The sequence below is a fragment of the Lepisma saccharinum genome, chromosome 17 (assembly GCF_977018435.1).
Source record: "Lepisma saccharinum chromosome 17, izLepSacc3.1, whole genome shotgun sequence".
Taxonomy (NCBI): domain Eukaryota; kingdom Metazoa; phylum Arthropoda; class Insecta; order Zygentoma; family Lepismatidae; genus Lepisma; species Lepisma saccharinum.
This window is the reverse complement of record NC_139245.1, coordinates 41799602-41818749: the sequence shown is the minus strand read 5'-3', so window position 1 is coordinate 41818749 and position 19148 is coordinate 41799602. Positions and strand designations below refer to the sequence as shown.

General features: G+C 38.4%; 2 protein-coding genes across 6 annotated transcripts in view; one reads left to right on the top strand and one right to left on the bottom strand.

The window, feature by feature from the left end:
• Positions 1-3467, top strand: part of LOC146001699 (uncharacterized) — a 44836-nt gene extending 41369 nt beyond the window's left edge. For both annotated transcript variants that reach the window (XM_083139353.1, XM_083139354.1), the window contains exon 5: positions 3348-3467. The gene's annotated coding sequence lies outside the window, so the exon portion shown is untranslated. The remainder of the gene's footprint in view (positions 1-3347) is intronic.
• Nup44A (nuclear pore complex protein Nup44A) overlaps positions 1-9179 on the bottom strand; it is a 35705-nt gene extending 26526 nt beyond the window's left edge. For all 4 annotated transcript variants that reach the window (XM_083139359.1, XM_083139356.1, XM_083139355.1 and 1 more), the window contains exons 1-4: positions 8949-9179; positions 5624-5780; positions 4815-5073; positions 1583-1816 (exon numbers count right to left, since the gene is read on the bottom strand). In XM_083139359.1, coding sequence (XP_082995485.1) covers positions 1583-1816; positions 4815-5073; positions 5624-5780; positions 8949-9059 — 761 coding nt within the window. In that variant the 5' untranslated portion in view covers positions 9060-9179. The remainder of the gene's footprint in view (positions 1-1582; positions 1817-4814; positions 5074-5623; positions 5781-8948) is intronic.
• Between the last annotated feature and the right edge of the window lie 9969 nt (positions 9180-19148).

Below are 19148 nucleotides of genomic sequence, written 5' to 3'. Positions count from 1 at the left end.
AGAACCATTCATGTGAAGAAAAAAAAAAGTGCTCAATGTAGGAATGGTCGCTGAGATCGATTAAAAAGACATTATTCAAGGGGAAAACTTTCGGAGGAATGGGTGTTTGACATCGAGAATACTCCTAAATCCAACATTAAATCATCGATTAACATGAGAGTAAATAACGATCTACCATTTTGATATGTAAAAATGCACAGATTCATAAAGCTTGTTTTCAGTTCATTTTATGCTGATGGGCTAATCGGGACTAAATATACAATTTAAAGTGAAATTCAATTCCAAACCTAAATGACTTTTGACTGGGACGCTGTTTAATGACGTGTCCTAGAATACGCATTGGGTGAAGACAGATCGCAAGATGCACGTTTCCTTTTTCACACTGGATTACAATGCAAGTCAAGGAAGGAGTTTGGACTGCTCCCTTGAATGGGGAAGAGGGGAGGGTGAATGAAGTTGGTTGAAGCAAAGAAAACGTGGCTTTTTTTTTGCGATGTATTTTACACAGCCGAACCAGAACGAAAATTACAGCCCCACCTTTTTTTTTTTTCCTAGAAAGGTTGTGTTGCTTCTCCCGAGAGATCTAATCTTACCAGTTAATATTGTAACAGACAATGCTCCAGTAGACCAGTATAAAATCCAACATTCATTCTGCCCGATTATCTCCCGACTTTAGCTGGCGCCAGTGTGACTGGTGTCAAGATTCTTCGAGTTTCTCTAGCAATAAGCGAGAGATTGTTTTCCTTGCCATAGGTCTTGGTGCAAACGGGTTTCTCATGAACTATAATTGTAAGAATTTCCTAGAAAAGCAACGACTGTGCACAATTGAAAGAAAGTAACATTATTTTAAATTATTTTTTTGTGAAAATGTTTTCATGTTCTATTTTCTTTCTCACAACACACATCCTGTGCATAACAGGTTGTATAACTACCAGGATAAATGGTGTTACCATCTCCTAGGCATCTTTGTGTCCGTTTTGAGCTCCGTTTAAGCAGAAAATTGGGGCAAATTCCAATAACGACCCTTTTCCCGGGAACTGTAAAAGGTCGTTGAATCGAGAGTTGACTGTATCTACAATTCATATTAGTATCTTTCAGAAAAAATTAAATACTAAAAGTGCTTGTCTAACTGTGTTATTACTCAACACATCAAATAGATAAATCCTAAATTTTACTAACCAACTCGAGTCATAACACATTTCTTGAATATTATCACATCAAATACGTACTAACATGAAGCTAAACAAGAGAAATTTCTCTCAAGTATTTGCTTGTATTACTAACTTGTATTATGCAACAATCATCTAGAACATTATAGACACTGAACCTGGGACCCCTTGATTACAAAGCAATAACATTAGACCTATCATCGAGATCCTCATTTTATTTTTTTTCCCATTTAAAATAATAAAGAAAGGCTTTTGGTATAAATTTTGTGTACTTCATGTAGCATACATTAATAGTAACTTATTAAAGTATATAATACAAGGTACATGTTATACAAAATATACACATAAACTGATCACACTTATCTGTAATATAATGCAAGTGCAAACTATAGAAAAAGATAAGTAGCTCTTACTGGTATGGTTTCAATGTTATTATCCTCACATCCTTGGTAGCAATGGCTAAGAGGTGGTAGCTCCTTCCCAAGTTAGGTGCAAAAGCAATATCATGAACTGGATCGGTAATACTAGATAGTGCTTCTGTTTTAGTCCACCGTCTTGTATTGTCACTGTATTCATAGATGAATACTTTGCCCCCAGAAGAGGATGTTGAGTCGTCACTTCCAACTGCAAACATTGGTGGGTGCAGCCTGCAAAAGAAGATAACATTTATTTCTTCTGGTACATCAATATGTAAAATAAATAATCATGGGATAAAACACTTTGGAAACCAAATTGCACATAAACTTTAACATCTGCAGTGCATCATAGATAATTGTTATTTTAGCTTTGGTAAAGAGCCAAGGTAGTGAGCGTTATGGAAAGGTGCAATTATGCGTCAAGTGTGAAATAGAGAGGTGAATGAACCCTTCTCTGCCTTTTTCATGGCCGATGAGGATGCCTTCTTGTCTACCTTTCTAAGCAAACGTTTCACATAAAGTTGAGATTATAAGCTACAATAAGTACAATACCAAAAGTTATGAAAAAAGGACACAAAAGTTACATCAATTACAATTGTGGAAAGTATTACAAGAAACCTTTTTACTTTTTTTCTGTAATATGCTTTTTGATGGTACCAACATGGTGGTCCCAGGTTCGATACCCGGTGGAGGCACAAATGGTTCGGATCCCACTTTAAACTGTAGGTTCAGTCCCGATTAGCCTTACTGTACATAAAGTGGACTTAAAACAACAACTTAATAAAAGGTACCAACATGGCAAAATGTTATAAAATTTTCTCCGATTTTACTCTTTCTTTGAACATTTCAAGTATCAAAATTCCACTGTATTTTGTATCTTTCTGTGTTTCTATGTCACTTTCAGCTTCATTAGATTAGTCACAATGATGATTAGAGGAAACTGAAGAAGGAACATGTTGACCGACCGTACCCCCTTGAAAATTAAAACTTTCTTTTCTTCAACGTGCAGATTTTGATGTTTTAAGGTGCTGGGAAGTGATTTTAACATGCTGAAATCACAAACAAGCGAGATATTTACCCTCGAAATGTGACAACAGCATGTAGAATTTCTCGCACCCCGCACCACTTTCCCAACTTCTTTGAAGAAATTTTTGTCATACACGCAAGAAATCATCGAAACATGTACAATGATAACACGTAATTATTATCATCATGACCTAATTCTTCAAAATAAATTATATACGTGCCTTGAAAGTATACAGTTCCTGTTCCGTGGTTGCAGGGGCGAAATGAGTCAAGTGGCAGACGAATCACATACTACGCACAATGTACAGAGCGTGTGCTCTGTAGATAACGTGGGCTGGATGGTTCCACTTATAGCACGAAAGTTAAACACCTTCATGTTATGACGTCATGTCCATGTCATTACCATGAAAAATAAATTTGCAATGTATTTATGCTAATGGAACCAAACCTAACTAGACTAACCTAACAACGTAGGCAATCCTCGTCTGTACAACAGGTTGCCGTAGTGTTGTGAGATACGGGAGACCCCCATCCGAACACGAAAGTGTTTGTCTCTCGTACGATTAATAAGACCCGGTCTCTGATGTCGATCATGCTGTGCATGACGTCATAAATCACACACACAAAATTGCTAATCACTCACTTGTAAAGCATCTCGCCATGTTAAAAACAACGACAAATATTCTTATGAATGATAATCTTCCTAAACCACTAAACATTTTCACGTTTTTCGCAGGGGTACAGAGGATCAAGGGTACCGAACATACATCAGCATCCAGCATTGAAGAATTGAATCAACCGTAAAATGTAATTCAGAAATTGAGGTTGTTAAAATATGTAGTACAGTTAGGAACCGAAAGTAATAGTGATAATTGAAAATACAAAAATGATTTGAATCAGTGTGTCAGCACCAAATATTTTCATTGATTGAATTAAGTTATTTTAAGTTACTTTCCTGCCACTTTTGGCTAATCGCGATGAGGATAATATGATGAAATCAATGAGAGAACACTCACAAGAACACCCATGCCCAAGCCATCATGGCACACTATGCTAACCACTCCCCCACAGGAAGTAGGCACTGTTGAATATTTTGTAAGTCATCACAGTCCATGCACAATCTTCCACAATAGATGGTGGTTGCCATTACAGAATCATTGTTTCATCGCATTGACTTGTTATTTGAACTGAGGCTATTCAATGCTACTCTTACACTTTGTGACGTTTCAGGAGAACTCACGCTCCCTTCATCAGACATTTATTTTTATTTTGACTAAAGATACAGTTATAACAATGGTTAGCAATTTTTTAAACAAAAAGAAGCCATTATATAATGGATGTTGTCAATGTTACATTGTTGTAATATAGCAACTTATTTTATTTTTAGTTTAGTTTTAGTTTTATTTTTATTTCAAATAAAAAATTTTGATCACATTATTTTTTATTTAAAATTATGAATCCCAAATATCATCAGGTAATTCAAAGTCGTCATTGTTTTCTTGGTGTTTTCTGTTACATTAAATTTTCAACATGGTGGCTTACTCCATTTGTGAAAAAGAAAACTCCATACTGGATCTATGTTGCCATTTTCATTATTTAATTTATTCCAGTGTTCTTCTGTAATTAAAAAGATTGACGGGAAACAGAGTTAAATGTCTGGGAAGCTTCGTTCATTGCATCTGAAATAAAAATAAAACACTGCTTCTTCACAGTTAGGTTGCTATATTACAACAATGTAACATTGACAGCATCCATTATATAATGGCTTCTTTTTGTTTAAAAAATTGCTAACCATTGTTATAACTGTATCTTTAGTCAAAATAAAAATAGATGTCTCATGAAGGGAGCACGAGTTCTCCTGAAACATCACAACGAAAAACTGTTCTCTTATGCTTGTAATAACCGTAAACTACAAGATAATAATTCTACAATGCAAGCAATGCGTACATACAAGAAAAACTATTATTCATACAGCTTGATACCGAAAGTCACTGAGGTGGTTTCAATTGACTTTGCAAAAAATGAGCATGCTCAAAATATGTATATTTTTTTCTTTACGTCCACTTTATGCACAGATAGGCTAATCGGGACAAGACCTACAGATTGAGGCGGGATCTGAACCACTATGTGCCTCCAAGGGATATCGAATCTGGGAAGCCTGTGTATATGTTTAATTTGGAGACAGAAATTATGAATATCTCACCTGGAGAAAGATGCATTCCAGCTAAGGCAACTACAGGACAATTTGCAGGATATTTCATGTTGCAAAGTCCACTGGCTGAGATTCATAACATCAGGAGCTTCGTATATCCTAACCACTCCATCAGCTGAACAAGTGGCCAACAGAAGACCGAGATGCTTTGGTGCAAATTTTACATCCGTAACCGATGTCCTGGAATCAACTAGATTGGTCCTGCGCACCCAATGTGTTGTGCTTCTTTCTCCTGGATTCCCTTCACCAACTGCAAAAAAATATGTGCAATTATTGTGGTTACATATTTTTAATCTCTCTCTTTGAAAACTAGTTGTAGAAGTCATCATACTCGTAAATTCTAGCTACTGGAATTGCAATTTTCATGTAAATAACAAGGAAGGTGCAGAAATACTAAGGTACTTAAACCCACTTCCGTAAGTATTTTCACAGTGAAATACTAATCTTTCTTACAGAAAACAAAATCACAAGATGTAAATAAAATTTTATTTTATTTGTGCATACCTGTAAAGAACTCTCTACTTAGATGTGTCAAAGGAAATGCAAAATATGTTAAATATTTTGAAGATGGCAACACTAGCCCATTTAGGCTAGGGTTCACAAACATTCGTTCCATGTAAAACACGTATATGGAAAAACATGGGACCAAAAAAGAATTATTACAACAAAGATGCGGTAAGAATTCATGTGAGGTTAATGTGTTGCTAATTCATATGATGCAGAACAATCTCATGCTTAGTAACAGGATTAGAAACAAGAAATCAGAAAATCGGCCCACTTAATTACTCCAATATCCTTACCTATCTCCTCCCACACTGCAGCAGTTCTATCAAATGAACACGTTGCAAGCACTTGTCCAAATTCTGGATGAGCCCATGTTACTTTCCACACAGATCCGCTGTGAGCTTTCCAATTTGCGGTGCTATGCCAGTTTTCATGCTCATCTTGGTCCCAAACCTAAAGTATGAAATGATAGATCCATCTGTTAACTCCACATTGAATAAATTCATAAAAATCTTAAGAAAAAAACTTGGAAATCAAATACGGGTCCAGCATTTATTGTAATGGGTTTTTAAAATATTTGTAACATGCTATGCAATTTTTGGTAATTAATGTCCATGTATAGGCTAATTTGGTATGTCACTTTACCCTAATGGTTTATTCTCTCACCTAGTATGAAATATTTACTCTGTCACTCTGTCCTCTCAGGCACAACTTCAGGAACTTCAAATAAAATATGCAAAAAATTGAATAAAAAAATTAATATTTCACTCTTAGTCTCTGTAAATTGTAACTTCACGATACACCATTCACAGTCTAGCAACTTGTTAATTTTTTGGTACCAGTTTGGTATATCAGAAACACATTAAAATCGGATATTTTGTGTTTCGCATGGTTCGTACTTACCAATTGTGTAATGCAGAACATAGTTCAAGGTGCCATTATGCTTTTTACACGAAAACAAACACAATTTTTCACATACAGAGTGATTTTTTTGATTCATTTCTTCGCTTCCGTAACACACAATATGGCGGCCACATCTTGACTCTGTTGTGGGTATGCAGTGTTTCCAACCTTCTTCACTGAAAAATACCTACTATCGTGTTAGTCACCGGTGGAAATTGCACATTATGCACGGTAGCTGATGGATAGCCCCACGAACCATTCACGGATAGCCTCACGAACCATTTCCAATAAGGTTTGGTTAGGCAAGCATAGTGAAAAAAAGGGGGTTGGAAATACTGACAGGGAATTACGTCGTCAAACGTATGCAACATGCAGTTCACGTAGCGAAAGCAATGGCAATTGTGTGTCAGTGAGATATTTATCTTGTAAAATACATGATTTTCCGGTCAAATAAATTCCACGATGAAAGAAAATACCTCGACGAACGTTGGAAAGCTTGCAGAAACTCATTTCCGTAAGCAGTTTCGGAACGAGATTACAATACCGGACCACTCTCCAATTTCTATGAAATTTCGCCTACTCACTAATTGTGAACTCCTAATCACGAATCTGCATGTAATAATTGGCGGTCAAGTATGGAAATCGAGATAAAAACGAAATAAACTATGTTTTCTTAACGTAACGTAACCCTACCATAAGAACAATAGCTCCACGGAAGGCGCCATTTTCCCAACATGAAGAAATCAAATGCAAGACAAGGTATATTTCTCTTAGCTAAAATATTAATTTCCCTTTGTATTTATGCTAATGGAACCTAACCTAACAGGCCTAACCTAACCTCGTAGGCAAGATTGTTGTGCGTAAAGAAGACCATTAACGAATTGCGAAAGAAAGATGGTTCCGAATTGCTGTATATGGACAATCACCGTGGTAAATCGCAAAGTTATTTTACAAGTTCTATACGTAAATGTACAATTTTAACAAGTGGCTGCCAAATATGAACCACAGATATGTCATCAGGACACCGAAATAATTAAGTAGGCAAAATTGTATAGAAATTGGAGAGTGGTCCGGTATTGTAAACTCATGCCGAGTTTCTTCTGTAAAAATGAAGAATGTATTTCCGATATACTGTACTGTTACCATTTTATTAAATGTTAATAAATATTAAAACATCGAGTGTAGATGTGTGCATCATCACATGTTAATATGTTTGACATACATTTTTTTAAAACCATAAATAGTCTTTGAAAGAGCCACAAAGTAGGTAAGGTAACCTGTTCCCATTCCATTCCCAAAACAAATGTATGGCATTATTTTGGGTCAGTTGGTGGTAAAGGTTATTGAACCATTTAGATTTCCCTCTGAAATTATTCATTCAGTAATTCTGCTTTGGCATTGCCAGCTACGATACGATAACTGCATGAATAATAGGCAGAGAATTGAGATTCAAGCCTCCCCAATGGCGTAGTGGAACGACCTCACCTTGTAATCAAGAAGTCTCATGTTGGACATGCAGTGGAGGCACATAGTGTTTGGATCCCATTATAAACTGTACGTCCAGTTGCTTTGCTTTATTTTACTTCGCTGTTGTGCCACTTTGTGCTAATTTGCGAAGATGGGGATGAGTGATGATATGATGAAATTGATGGTAAAACTATCAAAGCCGGGAATCCGATTTCTTCAAATGTACAGGAGAAAGTACTTACGGAATTGAGTTGTGTGTAATTTCGGAAGTTCGTAGAAGTGTTTTCTCGCATTTTTCAATGTATTTGGCCGCTAATCCATGTCTTTTCTATAATAATGTCCGTCCGATGCACGAAAGCCGTTGCTTGCATTTCCATCCATGTACTTCAACCGGATGTTGCGAGCATCTGATGATGTAATCCCCGGTGTTTCCAAACAGTTTTTTAACTCAATTGCCCAACCTAACCTAACCGTGGTGGTGCGTGGGGCTATTGTCAATGGTTTTTGGGGCTATTCGTGGATGGTTATATGATCCAGAATGGTTTTTGGGGCTATGCGGGAATTTTTCTGTTAAGAAGGTTGAAACACTGCTTTGCCGTTTGAAACACAACGCTAGTCAAGATTTGCCCGCTATTTTGCATGTTCAGGAAGCGAGAAAAGAACGAACAATAATTACTCGATATGTCGACAATAGATACTAATTTCGTTAAACAAAGCAAAATCCCTTGTTAAACAATCTTTCTCGATGCAGAATAAGTACGAATGTAAACAATTACAGAATAAAAGAGGGTATACCTAAAGGAGTTACACAGGATCCCCAGCTTTGGTAGTTTTACCGAAATTGATGAATGGACACTCACAAATACAAACGTCATAGCGTAATGTACTAACCACTCCACCATGGGGACCGGCTGTACGTCCAGTTCAGATTAGCCTATCTGTGCATAACGTTGACTTAAAACAAAAACTCAAGTGAGATTAAAGCTGGAAATGTCACTCCTTTGTCATTCAAAATCACCAGATATTTTCCATCGTCTGTAATGTTCTCATCATACAACGAAACAGTGAAAAACGTTAGAAATATGGGGGTGGACAGAGGTGTCATGAACGTGCTAGGGTGACTTCTATGAGTTTCAAAGTTCAAAAACTAGGTTATTCTATTGTTAGCTACACTGTAATACACTTCTTTCGTGTCTGTACAAACATCAATTGAAATTGCAGTGAAACAAGCCACCCGAACAAATCAAATACCTTCACTGACTGATCGCTGGAGCATGTTGCCATTCGCTGGCCATAGTAATCGTATGCTACATCGTGTATAAGGTCCTTATGTTCTGCATTAATGCTGTGTGCTTCGAACATTTCTGAAATTGTCCTATCTCCCAAATTTCGAGAAGTGATTAGAAATTTTTAAGCACTTATATAAAGATTCTACACCACTTATAACCCATTTTCCGCGTTTCCGTTTACTACCCGCCGACAAGGAATATAGAAGTATTTTAGGAAGAGCATTCCGAGACACGGAGCTCTACCATTGGCCAGAAGCCGCAACGAGCTGTGACGTGACCAAGGGGATCTGTCAAGTGGCGAGGCTCGCGTAGCAATGGAAGCTTACGGGAAATATTTTCATTTTTAATTGTCCATATCTTGGTTCTATTGACCATTTGCAGCAGAATAATAAACAAAACGCAAGGAATAAGACGTAGGCAATATTATGAAGAAGTTTACAGCACGCAATTACAATAAATGGCGTTATACAAATCAAACAAAAAGTAATCACGACTATCCTCTTATATCGCCCCTACATTGAAATCTGAAGTTGCGTATGGGTAAATAAATACAATTTTACGTATTAAATATTTCGCTACCACACCAATACTTATTATCCTTCATACCTTCAAATTTTCACAGATGTTTGTTATTAATAATTTGTTCATTATAATTTATATATCTAGTATACATATGTCGCTGTCGCTTTTCTACGTGTTTAGGGTAACCGCAACAATAAAAATGAATGATGAAATGATAAATTTGATGGGAGCGTAGGCTAGACGAGTGTGGCAAGCACTGGTGTACGCAGGGGGGGGCTTAAGGGGCTGCAGCCCGCCAAAATTCTTAGAAAATAAAAAAAATCAAGTGAAGACAGTAATGAAGTAAAAAAAGCTTTAAAATGACCGCCGATAACTTTTTTGTGTTTGAATAACTTTTAAAACGAAGGATTAATGTGGTAATTGGAGCTCGTATCTAATGAAAATAGAACAGCGACAACGGGATATCAGCGAAATTGATTTTCGGCGATACATTCTATGAACCAATCTCATTCTGTTGAGTAAAGGTTAGATTCATGGCACTGAACCCGCGTACAATTTGAATTGAATTAACATAATCCTTGAGTGAGGTGAAAATGGGTTTTGGATATCTTTTTTTTTTTTTTGTAGATGTGAAAATCTTTAACTAGTGATGCACACATGCTTTCGCTTACATTAAAGTTTACACTATGGTAAAATTGCAGAAATATTCTACCTAAAATGATGTGTTTAAAATACCGTAACATCAAAATATGTTTTTTAGAAATTAATAAATAAATAATAAATGGATAAAATGCAATGTCGTGGGAAAGCGTAATCCCTTAATAAATTCAAAGAAACTCGTGCCAGGTCGATGGCGAATCTGGTCAACCGCGTGTTCGACTTTGAATCCCATCACTGAAGTTCCCGACTTGGAGTCACGTCGTGGGCATTGATGTTCTTTGTGCCTGCCTTCCATCAATTTTATGTGATCAACACTCATCGGCGCGATTAACCAAAAGTGGTAAAAAAGCGACGTCAAATAACAAATACATGAACAATAGGCCTGGCCTCTGTCTTGGTTTAGCAATGTGATTTGTTAATCACTATACGGTGGAGGCCGAGGCGGAAATAAATATCAGTAAGAATAAAAATTCATTACAACTTACCCCTCCTGGAGACTTATGATTTTGAAGACGATGCTACCCACTGTCGTCTTTTTCTCGCTGCACTTGCTTCCATGGACTTGAGTTTCATTAGTTTATTCAAATGTCGAATTCTAATAAAAGTTCTTGTTCTGACATACAGGGAAATAATCTTTTCGTTAACTTCAGGAAATTTTGACTGAAGTACTGTCTTTAGAGTGCCCATAACTTTATGTTGCTTGGAAACAGTTGACCCATGGAAGGATGCAAACACAATCTCAAATTGAATAACTTTTTCCATATTCGAACCACTACGTGCCTCCACCGGGTACCGAACCCGGAATCCCTCGATTATAAGGCCATGACGACACCACTACGCCATCGGGGAGCACAAGAATGTTTACCTTTGGCACGCTTATTCATGGTACAGGCACCGAATACACGTAATACGACCTAAAATTACTCGCTTTAATACTCGTATTCAAGACAAACAGCACAAGCACTTCTGTAAACGAATACCTGATCGCTACTACTGGACCTGCAGATTTTTCTGACATCTGGGAGAAATCTGTCCCTCGAAATTGGCTTATACCGAACAATGAAAGCCATGTCGCTTTCGGAAACTGGAAGCAATTACTTTCCATTTGAATGTTCCCAACTGCAGGTATGAACCTCCTCGGTGTACGTCAAATCGTCTATCGTATATCCCTTACCTGGAGAAATCGCTAGCGTAACGCTCTATGAACTCAGAAGCGAACCTTGGTTGAGGCATGGGTGTGTATCATTGTGTGTCTTATCTATTTCATCTTTCATTTTAATTTCATTGCCCTAGTTTGCTGTATATGTCAAAAAGCGACGTGAAATATTAAAACAGATTGATTGAATTGGGGTTTTAAGTCCAGTTTATACACATTGAGGCAAATTGGGACTGTACCTACAGTTTAAAGTAGGATCCGAACCACTACGTGCCTCCACCGGGTACCGAACCTGGGATCCCTCGATTATAAGGCGATGACGCCACCACTACGCCATCCGGGAAGCCCTCAAAATAGAAATAGATGAGAACGTTAATTGGTTCAGTAACGATCTCGCTACCCAGAGAAGGTTTAAGGCTCGAGTCCCGCCTGGACATTGTGTCCCTTTGCGGGTGTCCATCTATTTCATCTATTCATTACTCATCCTCGCCTTCCAATTAGGTAAAAGTTACAGGAAAGCAACCCAAAAATAAGAAAAAAATATTTGCCTCGTAATGACACAATTCGACAAGGACGCCCGCAAGATTTTTTCACAGGAGAGGCAGCAGTGCTCAAAGAGGGAAAGGTTTTGGAATGTTATCTCTCTAGTTAAGAATATCCTCTTAAAGAAAATTCCCCCACTAGGATAAATTGCATAGACATCCTCCGCCCACTACATTTTCTCTATGATTTTGCAATATACTCGTACTTATTATGTTATGCAGCAGTAACTTCAATTAATTCTTGTCAACAATAAGTCGCTCCTGCAAAGAAGTTGCTGAAATTCTACTGCTGGAAATTTTTAAAATACAACACTACCTGAATATATGTACAATATATTGACATAATTTGATGCATGTTTCTTCCGTATCAAAAAAAAACACTACGTGTTAAATAAAAATTAAATAAGAAGGATACTGTTACCCCCACACCCCCTATACGCCTTCATGGCGTGGTGCTAAGCACAGGGGAACACTTTACCTTTTTTTTTTTTTTTTTACTGTTATAGACATTCGTATTATTGAAACTGATGGCAATATTTGCATTCATACGGCTTAGAAGTTTATTATTGCGTAACTGTAACTTCATAATAATAATAGTTTTACTCACACACACACAACACCGACATTTTGGAGCTTCCCGTGGATGCAACTCGACAGGACCCAAAGACTACAAAAAAGCCTAAATATAGGGTCATTACACACACACACACAATATATATATATCCTGAATGCCCAATTGTATTAATTTCCACGTAGTACACCCTGGACTGCATTTCACATACTAGTGACTAGCGAGGCTCTGGCGTCTGGACTCGTGGCCATTATAATCCTCGGTGGGGCTCGTATTGTGTTGTCCTTACATGTTTATGATTGTCCCTTCATCCGCCTCATCTTATCACGATTCATCCTCATCTTCGCGATTAGCCAGAAGTAGCAGAAAAACGAAATAATAACAAATCAATATGCATGTATGTGTCGTTCATTTAAAGACGAATTTCTACTGGGTTGATCGCTACTATGAGGATGAATGATGAACTAATGAGTGGAGAATGAGACAAACATTGCTATATGCCTTACTATGGTTCAAACTGGGGCCTCTGGCTTCCTAAAGCGTTATGCTGTCATGGAGACCCGTTATATACATGTAGAGGGACTTACTTAATCCTTTCCGTTCAATCTTACTCTCTCGATCCTGTTGCAGTTATGTCCACGCTATAATTAATTAAGTTAGTAAACTATTTGCATGAAAATATGCGCACGAGACTCTACTCCCATCCCCCTCCAGCACACACAGGCATTTCAAATTGTTTCACTTTACGATTTCGGGTGTTCTATCTATTGTGCTCGTCTCAAGATGAGACTCTCATCTATAAATCATTTAACTTCATTGCTGTATCTCGTAATCAAAGGGTCCCGGGGTCGATACCCGGTGAAGGTACATGGTGGTTCGGATTCCACTTTAACCTGTAGGTCCAGTCCCGATTAGACTTACTGTGCATAAAGTGGACTTAAAACACCAAATCAACCAACCAACCAACTTTATTGCTGCGTGTAGAAGTGTAGACAAATAGTGTTAAAGAACCAAAGACATGGATTCCCTTTTTGCTGAATTCAGCATGAATTTGTTAGTTTGCCATCCTCAGTTAACTTGAGAAGGTACGGGAAAGCACTGAAGAAGAACTACATGTTATAAACATTGCTTCCCAAGAGTTATAATCGCCTCCATGAGGCGATAAACTTGTATGATTTTACATGTTATTAAACGGCCCGCAGCTGAGGGTTCCCCTTTTTGACGTCACTCTAGCAGAAGACCTTCACGTGCCGCCGCAGCGCAGGAAGCCGGAATAGCACCCCTGACCCGCTGATTCATCACACTCAAGGAATATAGAAGTATTTTAGGAAGAGCATTCCGAGACACGGAGCTCTCCCATTGGCCAGAAGCCGCAACGAGCTCTGACGTGACCAAGGGGATCTGTCAAGGGGCGGGGCTCGCGTAGCAATGGAAGCTTACGGGAAATATTTTCATTTTTAATTGTCCATATCTTGGTTCTATTAACCATTTGAGGCAGAATAATAAGCAAAACGCAAGGAATAAGACCTAGGCAATAATATGAAGAACTTTACAGCACGCAATTACAATAAATGGCGTTATACAAATCAAACAAAAAGTAATCACGACTATCCTCTTATATCGCCCCTACATTGAACTCTGAAGTTGCGTATGGGTAAATAAATACAATTTTACGTATTAAATATTTCGCTACCACACCAATACTTATTATCCTTCATACCTTCAAATTTTCACAGATGTTTGTTATTAATAATTTGTTCATTATAATTTTTAGTATACATAGGATGTCGCTGTTGTTATATGACGTCGCTTTTCTACGTATTTAGGGTAACCGCAACAATAAAAATGAATGATGAAATGATAAATTTGATGGGAGCGTAGGCTAGATGAGTGTGGCAAGCACTGGCGTACGCAGGGGGGCGTAAGGGGCTGCAGCCCGCCGAAATTCTTAGAAAATAAAAAAATCAAATGAAGACAGTAATGAATTATAACACCAGTAATGAAGTAAAAAAACAACTTTAAAATGACCCCCAATAACTATTTTTGTGTTTGAATAACTTTTAAAACGAAGGATTAAAATGGTAATTGGAGCTCGTATCTAATGAAAATAGAACAACGACAACGGGATATCAGCGAAATTGATTTTCGGCGATACATTCTATGAAACAATCTCATTCTGTTCAGTAAAGGTTAGATTCATGGCACTGAACCCGCGTACAATTTGAATTGAATTAACATAATCCTTGAGTGAGGTGGAAATGGGTTTTGGATTTTTTTTTTTTTTTTTTTGTAGATGTGAAAATCTTTAACTAGTGATGCACACATGTTTTCGCTTACATTAAAGTTTACACTATGGTAAAATTGAAGAAATATTCTACCTAAACTGATTTGTGTTTAAAAAACCGTGACATCAAAATATGTTTTTTAGAACTTAATAAATAAATAATAAATGGATAAAATGCAATGTCGTGGGAAAGCGTAATCCCTTAATAAATTCAAGAAAACTCGTGCCAGCTCGATGGCGAATCTGGTCAACCGCGTGTTCGACTTTGAATCACATCACTGAAGTTCCCGACTTGGAGACACGTCGAGGGCATTGATGTTCTTTGTGCCTGCCCTTTCATCAATTTTATGTGATCAACACTCATCGCCGCGATTAAATATCAGTAAGAATAAAAATTCATTACAACTTACCCTTCCTGGAGACTTATGATTTTGAAGACGATGCTACCCACTGTCGTCTTTTTCTCGCTGCACTTGCTTCCATGGACTTGAGTTTCATTAGTTTATTCAAATAATTCTAATAAAAGTTCTTGTTCTGACATACAGGAAAATAATCTTTTCGTTAACTTCAGGAAATTTTTACTGAAGTACTGTCTTTAGAGTGTCCATAACTTTATGTTGCTTGGAAACAGTTGACCCATGGAAGGATGCAAACACAATCTCAAATTGAATAACGTTTTCCATATCCGAACCACTACGTGCCTCCACCGGGTACCGAACCGGAATCCCTCGATTATAAGGCGATGACGCCACCACTACGCCATCGGAGAGGCCCTCAAAATAGAAATAGATGTGGTGCCAGATTCCTTAAAGCCCCAATTGGTACACTCTGCAACAGCACAAGAATGTTTACCTTTGGCACGCTTATTCATGGTACAGACACCGAATAAACGTAATACGACCTAAAATTACTCGCTTTAATATTCAAGACAAACAGCACAAGCACTTCTGTAAACGAATACCTGATCGCTACTACTGGACCTGCAGATATTTCTGACATCTGGGAGAAATCTGTGCCTCGAAGTTGGCTTATGCCGAACAATGAAAGCCATGTCGCTTTCGGAAACTGGAAGAAATTACTTTCCATTTGAATGTTCCCAACTGCAGGTATGAACCCCCTCGGTGTACGTCAAATCGTCTATCGTATATCCCTTACCTGGAGGAATCGCTAGCGTAACGCTCTATGAACTCAGAAGCGAACCTTGGTTGAGGCATGGGTGTGCATCATTGTGTGTCTTATCTATTTCATCTTTCATTTTCATTTCATTGCCCTAGTTTGCTCTATATGTCAAAAAGCGACGTGAAATAATAAAACAGATTGATTGAATTGGCGTTTTAAGTCCAGTTTGTGTACATTGAGGCTAATTGTACCTACAGTTTAAAGTGGGATCCGAACCACTACGTGCCTCCACCGGGTACCGAACACGGGATCCCTCGATTATAAGGCGATGACGCCACCACTACGCCATCCGGGAGGCCCTCAAAATAGAAATAGATGAGAACGTTAATTGGTTCAGTAACGATCTCGCTACCCAGAGAAGGTTTAAGGCTCGAGTCCCGCCTGGACATTGTGGTCCCTTTGCGGGTGTCCATCAATTTCATCTTTTCGTTACTCATCCTCGCCTTCCAATTAGGTAAAAGTTACAGGAAAGCAACCCAAAAATAAGAAAAAAATATTTGCCTCGTAATGACGCAATTTGACAAGGACGACCGCAATATTTTTTCACAGGAGAGGCAGCAGTGCTCAAAGAGGGAAAGGTTTTGGAATGCTATCTCTCCAGTTAAGAAAATCCTCTTAAAGAAAATTCCCCCACTAGGATAAATTGCATAGACATCCTCCACCCACTGCATTTTGTCTATGATTTTGCAATATACTCGTACTTATTATGTTATGCAGCAGTAACTTCAATTAATTCTTGTCAACAATAAGTCGCCCCTGCAAAGAAGTTGCTGAAATTCTACTGCTGGAAATTTTTAAAATACAACACTACCTGAATATATGTACAATATATTGACATAATTTGATGCATGTTTCTTCCGTATCAAAAAAAAAAAAACTACGTGTTAAATAAAAGTTAAATAAGAAGGATACTGTTATAGACATTCGTATTATTGAAACTGATGGCAATATTTGCATTCATACGGCTTAGACGTTTATTATTGCGTAACTGTAACCTCATAATAATAATAGTTTTATTCACACGCACACAACACCGAAATTTTGGAGCTTCCCGTGGATGCAACTCGACAGGACTCATACCACTGCATTTTACATACTAGTGACTAGCGAGGCTCTGGCGTCTGGACTCGTGGCCATTATAATCCTTGGTGGGGCTCGTATTGTGTTGTCCTTACATGTTTATGATTGTCCCTTCATCCGCCTCATCTTATCACGATTCATCCTCATCTTCACGATTAGCCAGAAGTAGCAGAAAAACGAAATAATAACAAATCAATATGCATGTATGTGTCGTTCATTTAAAGACGAATTTCTACTGGGTTGATCGCTACTATGAGGATGAATGATAAACTAATGAGTGGAGAATGAGACAAACATTGCTATATGCCTTACTATGGTTCAAACTGGGGCCTCTGGCTTCCTAAAGCGTTATGCTGTCATGGAGACCCGTTATATACATGTAGAGGGACTTACTTAATCCTTTCCGTTCAATCTTACTCTCTCGATCCTGTTGCAGTTATGTCCACGCTATAATTAATTAAGTTAGTAAACTATTTGCATGAAAATATGCGCACGAGACTCTACTCCCACCCCCCTCCAGCACACACAGGCATTTCAAATTGTTTCACTTTACGATTTTTCGGGTGTTCTCTATTGTGCTCGTCTCAAGATGAGACTCTCATCTAATAATCATTTAACTTCATTGCTGTGTCTCGTAATCAAGGGGTCCCGGGGTCGATACCCGGTGAAGGCACATGGTGGTTCGGATTCTACTTTAACATGTAGGTCCAGTCCCGATTAGCCTTACTGTGCATAAAGTGGACTTAAAACACCAAATCAACCAACCAACCAACTTTATTGCTGCGTGTAGAAGTGTAGTCAAATAGTGTTAAAGAACCAAAGACATTGATTCCCTTTTTGCTGAATTCAGCATGAATTTGTTCGTTTGCCATCCTCAGTTAACTTGAGAAGGTACGGGAAAGCAGTGAAGAAGAACTACATGTTATAAACATTGCTTCCCAAGAGTTATATTCGCCTCTATGAGGCGATAAACTTGTATGATTTTACATGTTATTAAGCGGCCCGCAGCTGAGGGATCCCCTTTTTGACGTCACTCTAGCAGAAGACCTTCACGTGCCGCCGTAGCGCGGGAAGCCGGAATAGCACCCCCTGCATCACACTCCAGTCACACCAACATGGAACACAAAACACACACACACAAAAACCAACAAAACTGAAACGAAGTTGGAACTGGTTGAATCCCAACTGGCTAATCTGTGCCAACTGGTCTTCCTTGTCGCACAACAGTTTTGCTACCTTGTGTTCTGACGTCAGATGAGGAATGCCTACGCTACGAGCATAGAAGGTCAGGTTAGGTTCCATTAGCATTAATACAATGAAAAAATATTGTTTAGGCTAAGAGAACTAGGCATAACTAGCCTAACCTGACAACATAAGCATTTAGCCTAAAATTAAAAAGTTTGCTCCGTGACGACAGAACACAAGGTTGATCAAGTGTTGAGATGGCGGACATTTCCCTTTTCTGCGGACTGGAGAGAGTTTTGTAAGAGTCATCTATTGGTGGATGTCAAAAGTTCGTATAGAACGGAAGAAGTTCCTGCCCTGTGGGACATGTGTTGTTTCATTTGCCGCCAGGGGGTGCTATTCCGGCTTGCCGCGCTACGGCGGCACGTGAAGGTCTTCTGCTAGAGTGACGTCAAAAAGGGGATCCCTCAGCTGCGGGCCGCTTAATAACATGTAAAATCATACAAGTTTATCGCCTCATAGAGGCGAATATAACTCTTGGGAAGCAATGTTTATAACATGTAGTTCTTCTTCACTGCTTTCCCGTACCTTCTCAAGTTAACTGAGGATGGCAAACGAACAAATTCATGCTGAATTCAGCAAAAAGGGAATCAATGTCTTTGGTTCTTTAACACTATTTGACTACACTTCTACACGCAGCAATAAAGTTGGTTGGTTGGTTGATTTGGTGTTTTAAGTCCACTTTATGCACAGTAAGGCTAATCGGGACTGGACCTACATGTTAAAGTAGAATCCGAACCACCATGTGCCTTCACCGGGTATCGACCCCGGGACCCCTTGATTACGAGACACAGCAATGAAGTTAAATGATTATTAGATGAGAGTCTCATCTTGAGACGAGCACAATAGAGAACACCCGAAAAATCGTAAAGTGAAACAATTTGAAATGCCTGTGTGTGCTGGAGGGGGGTGGGAGTAGAGTC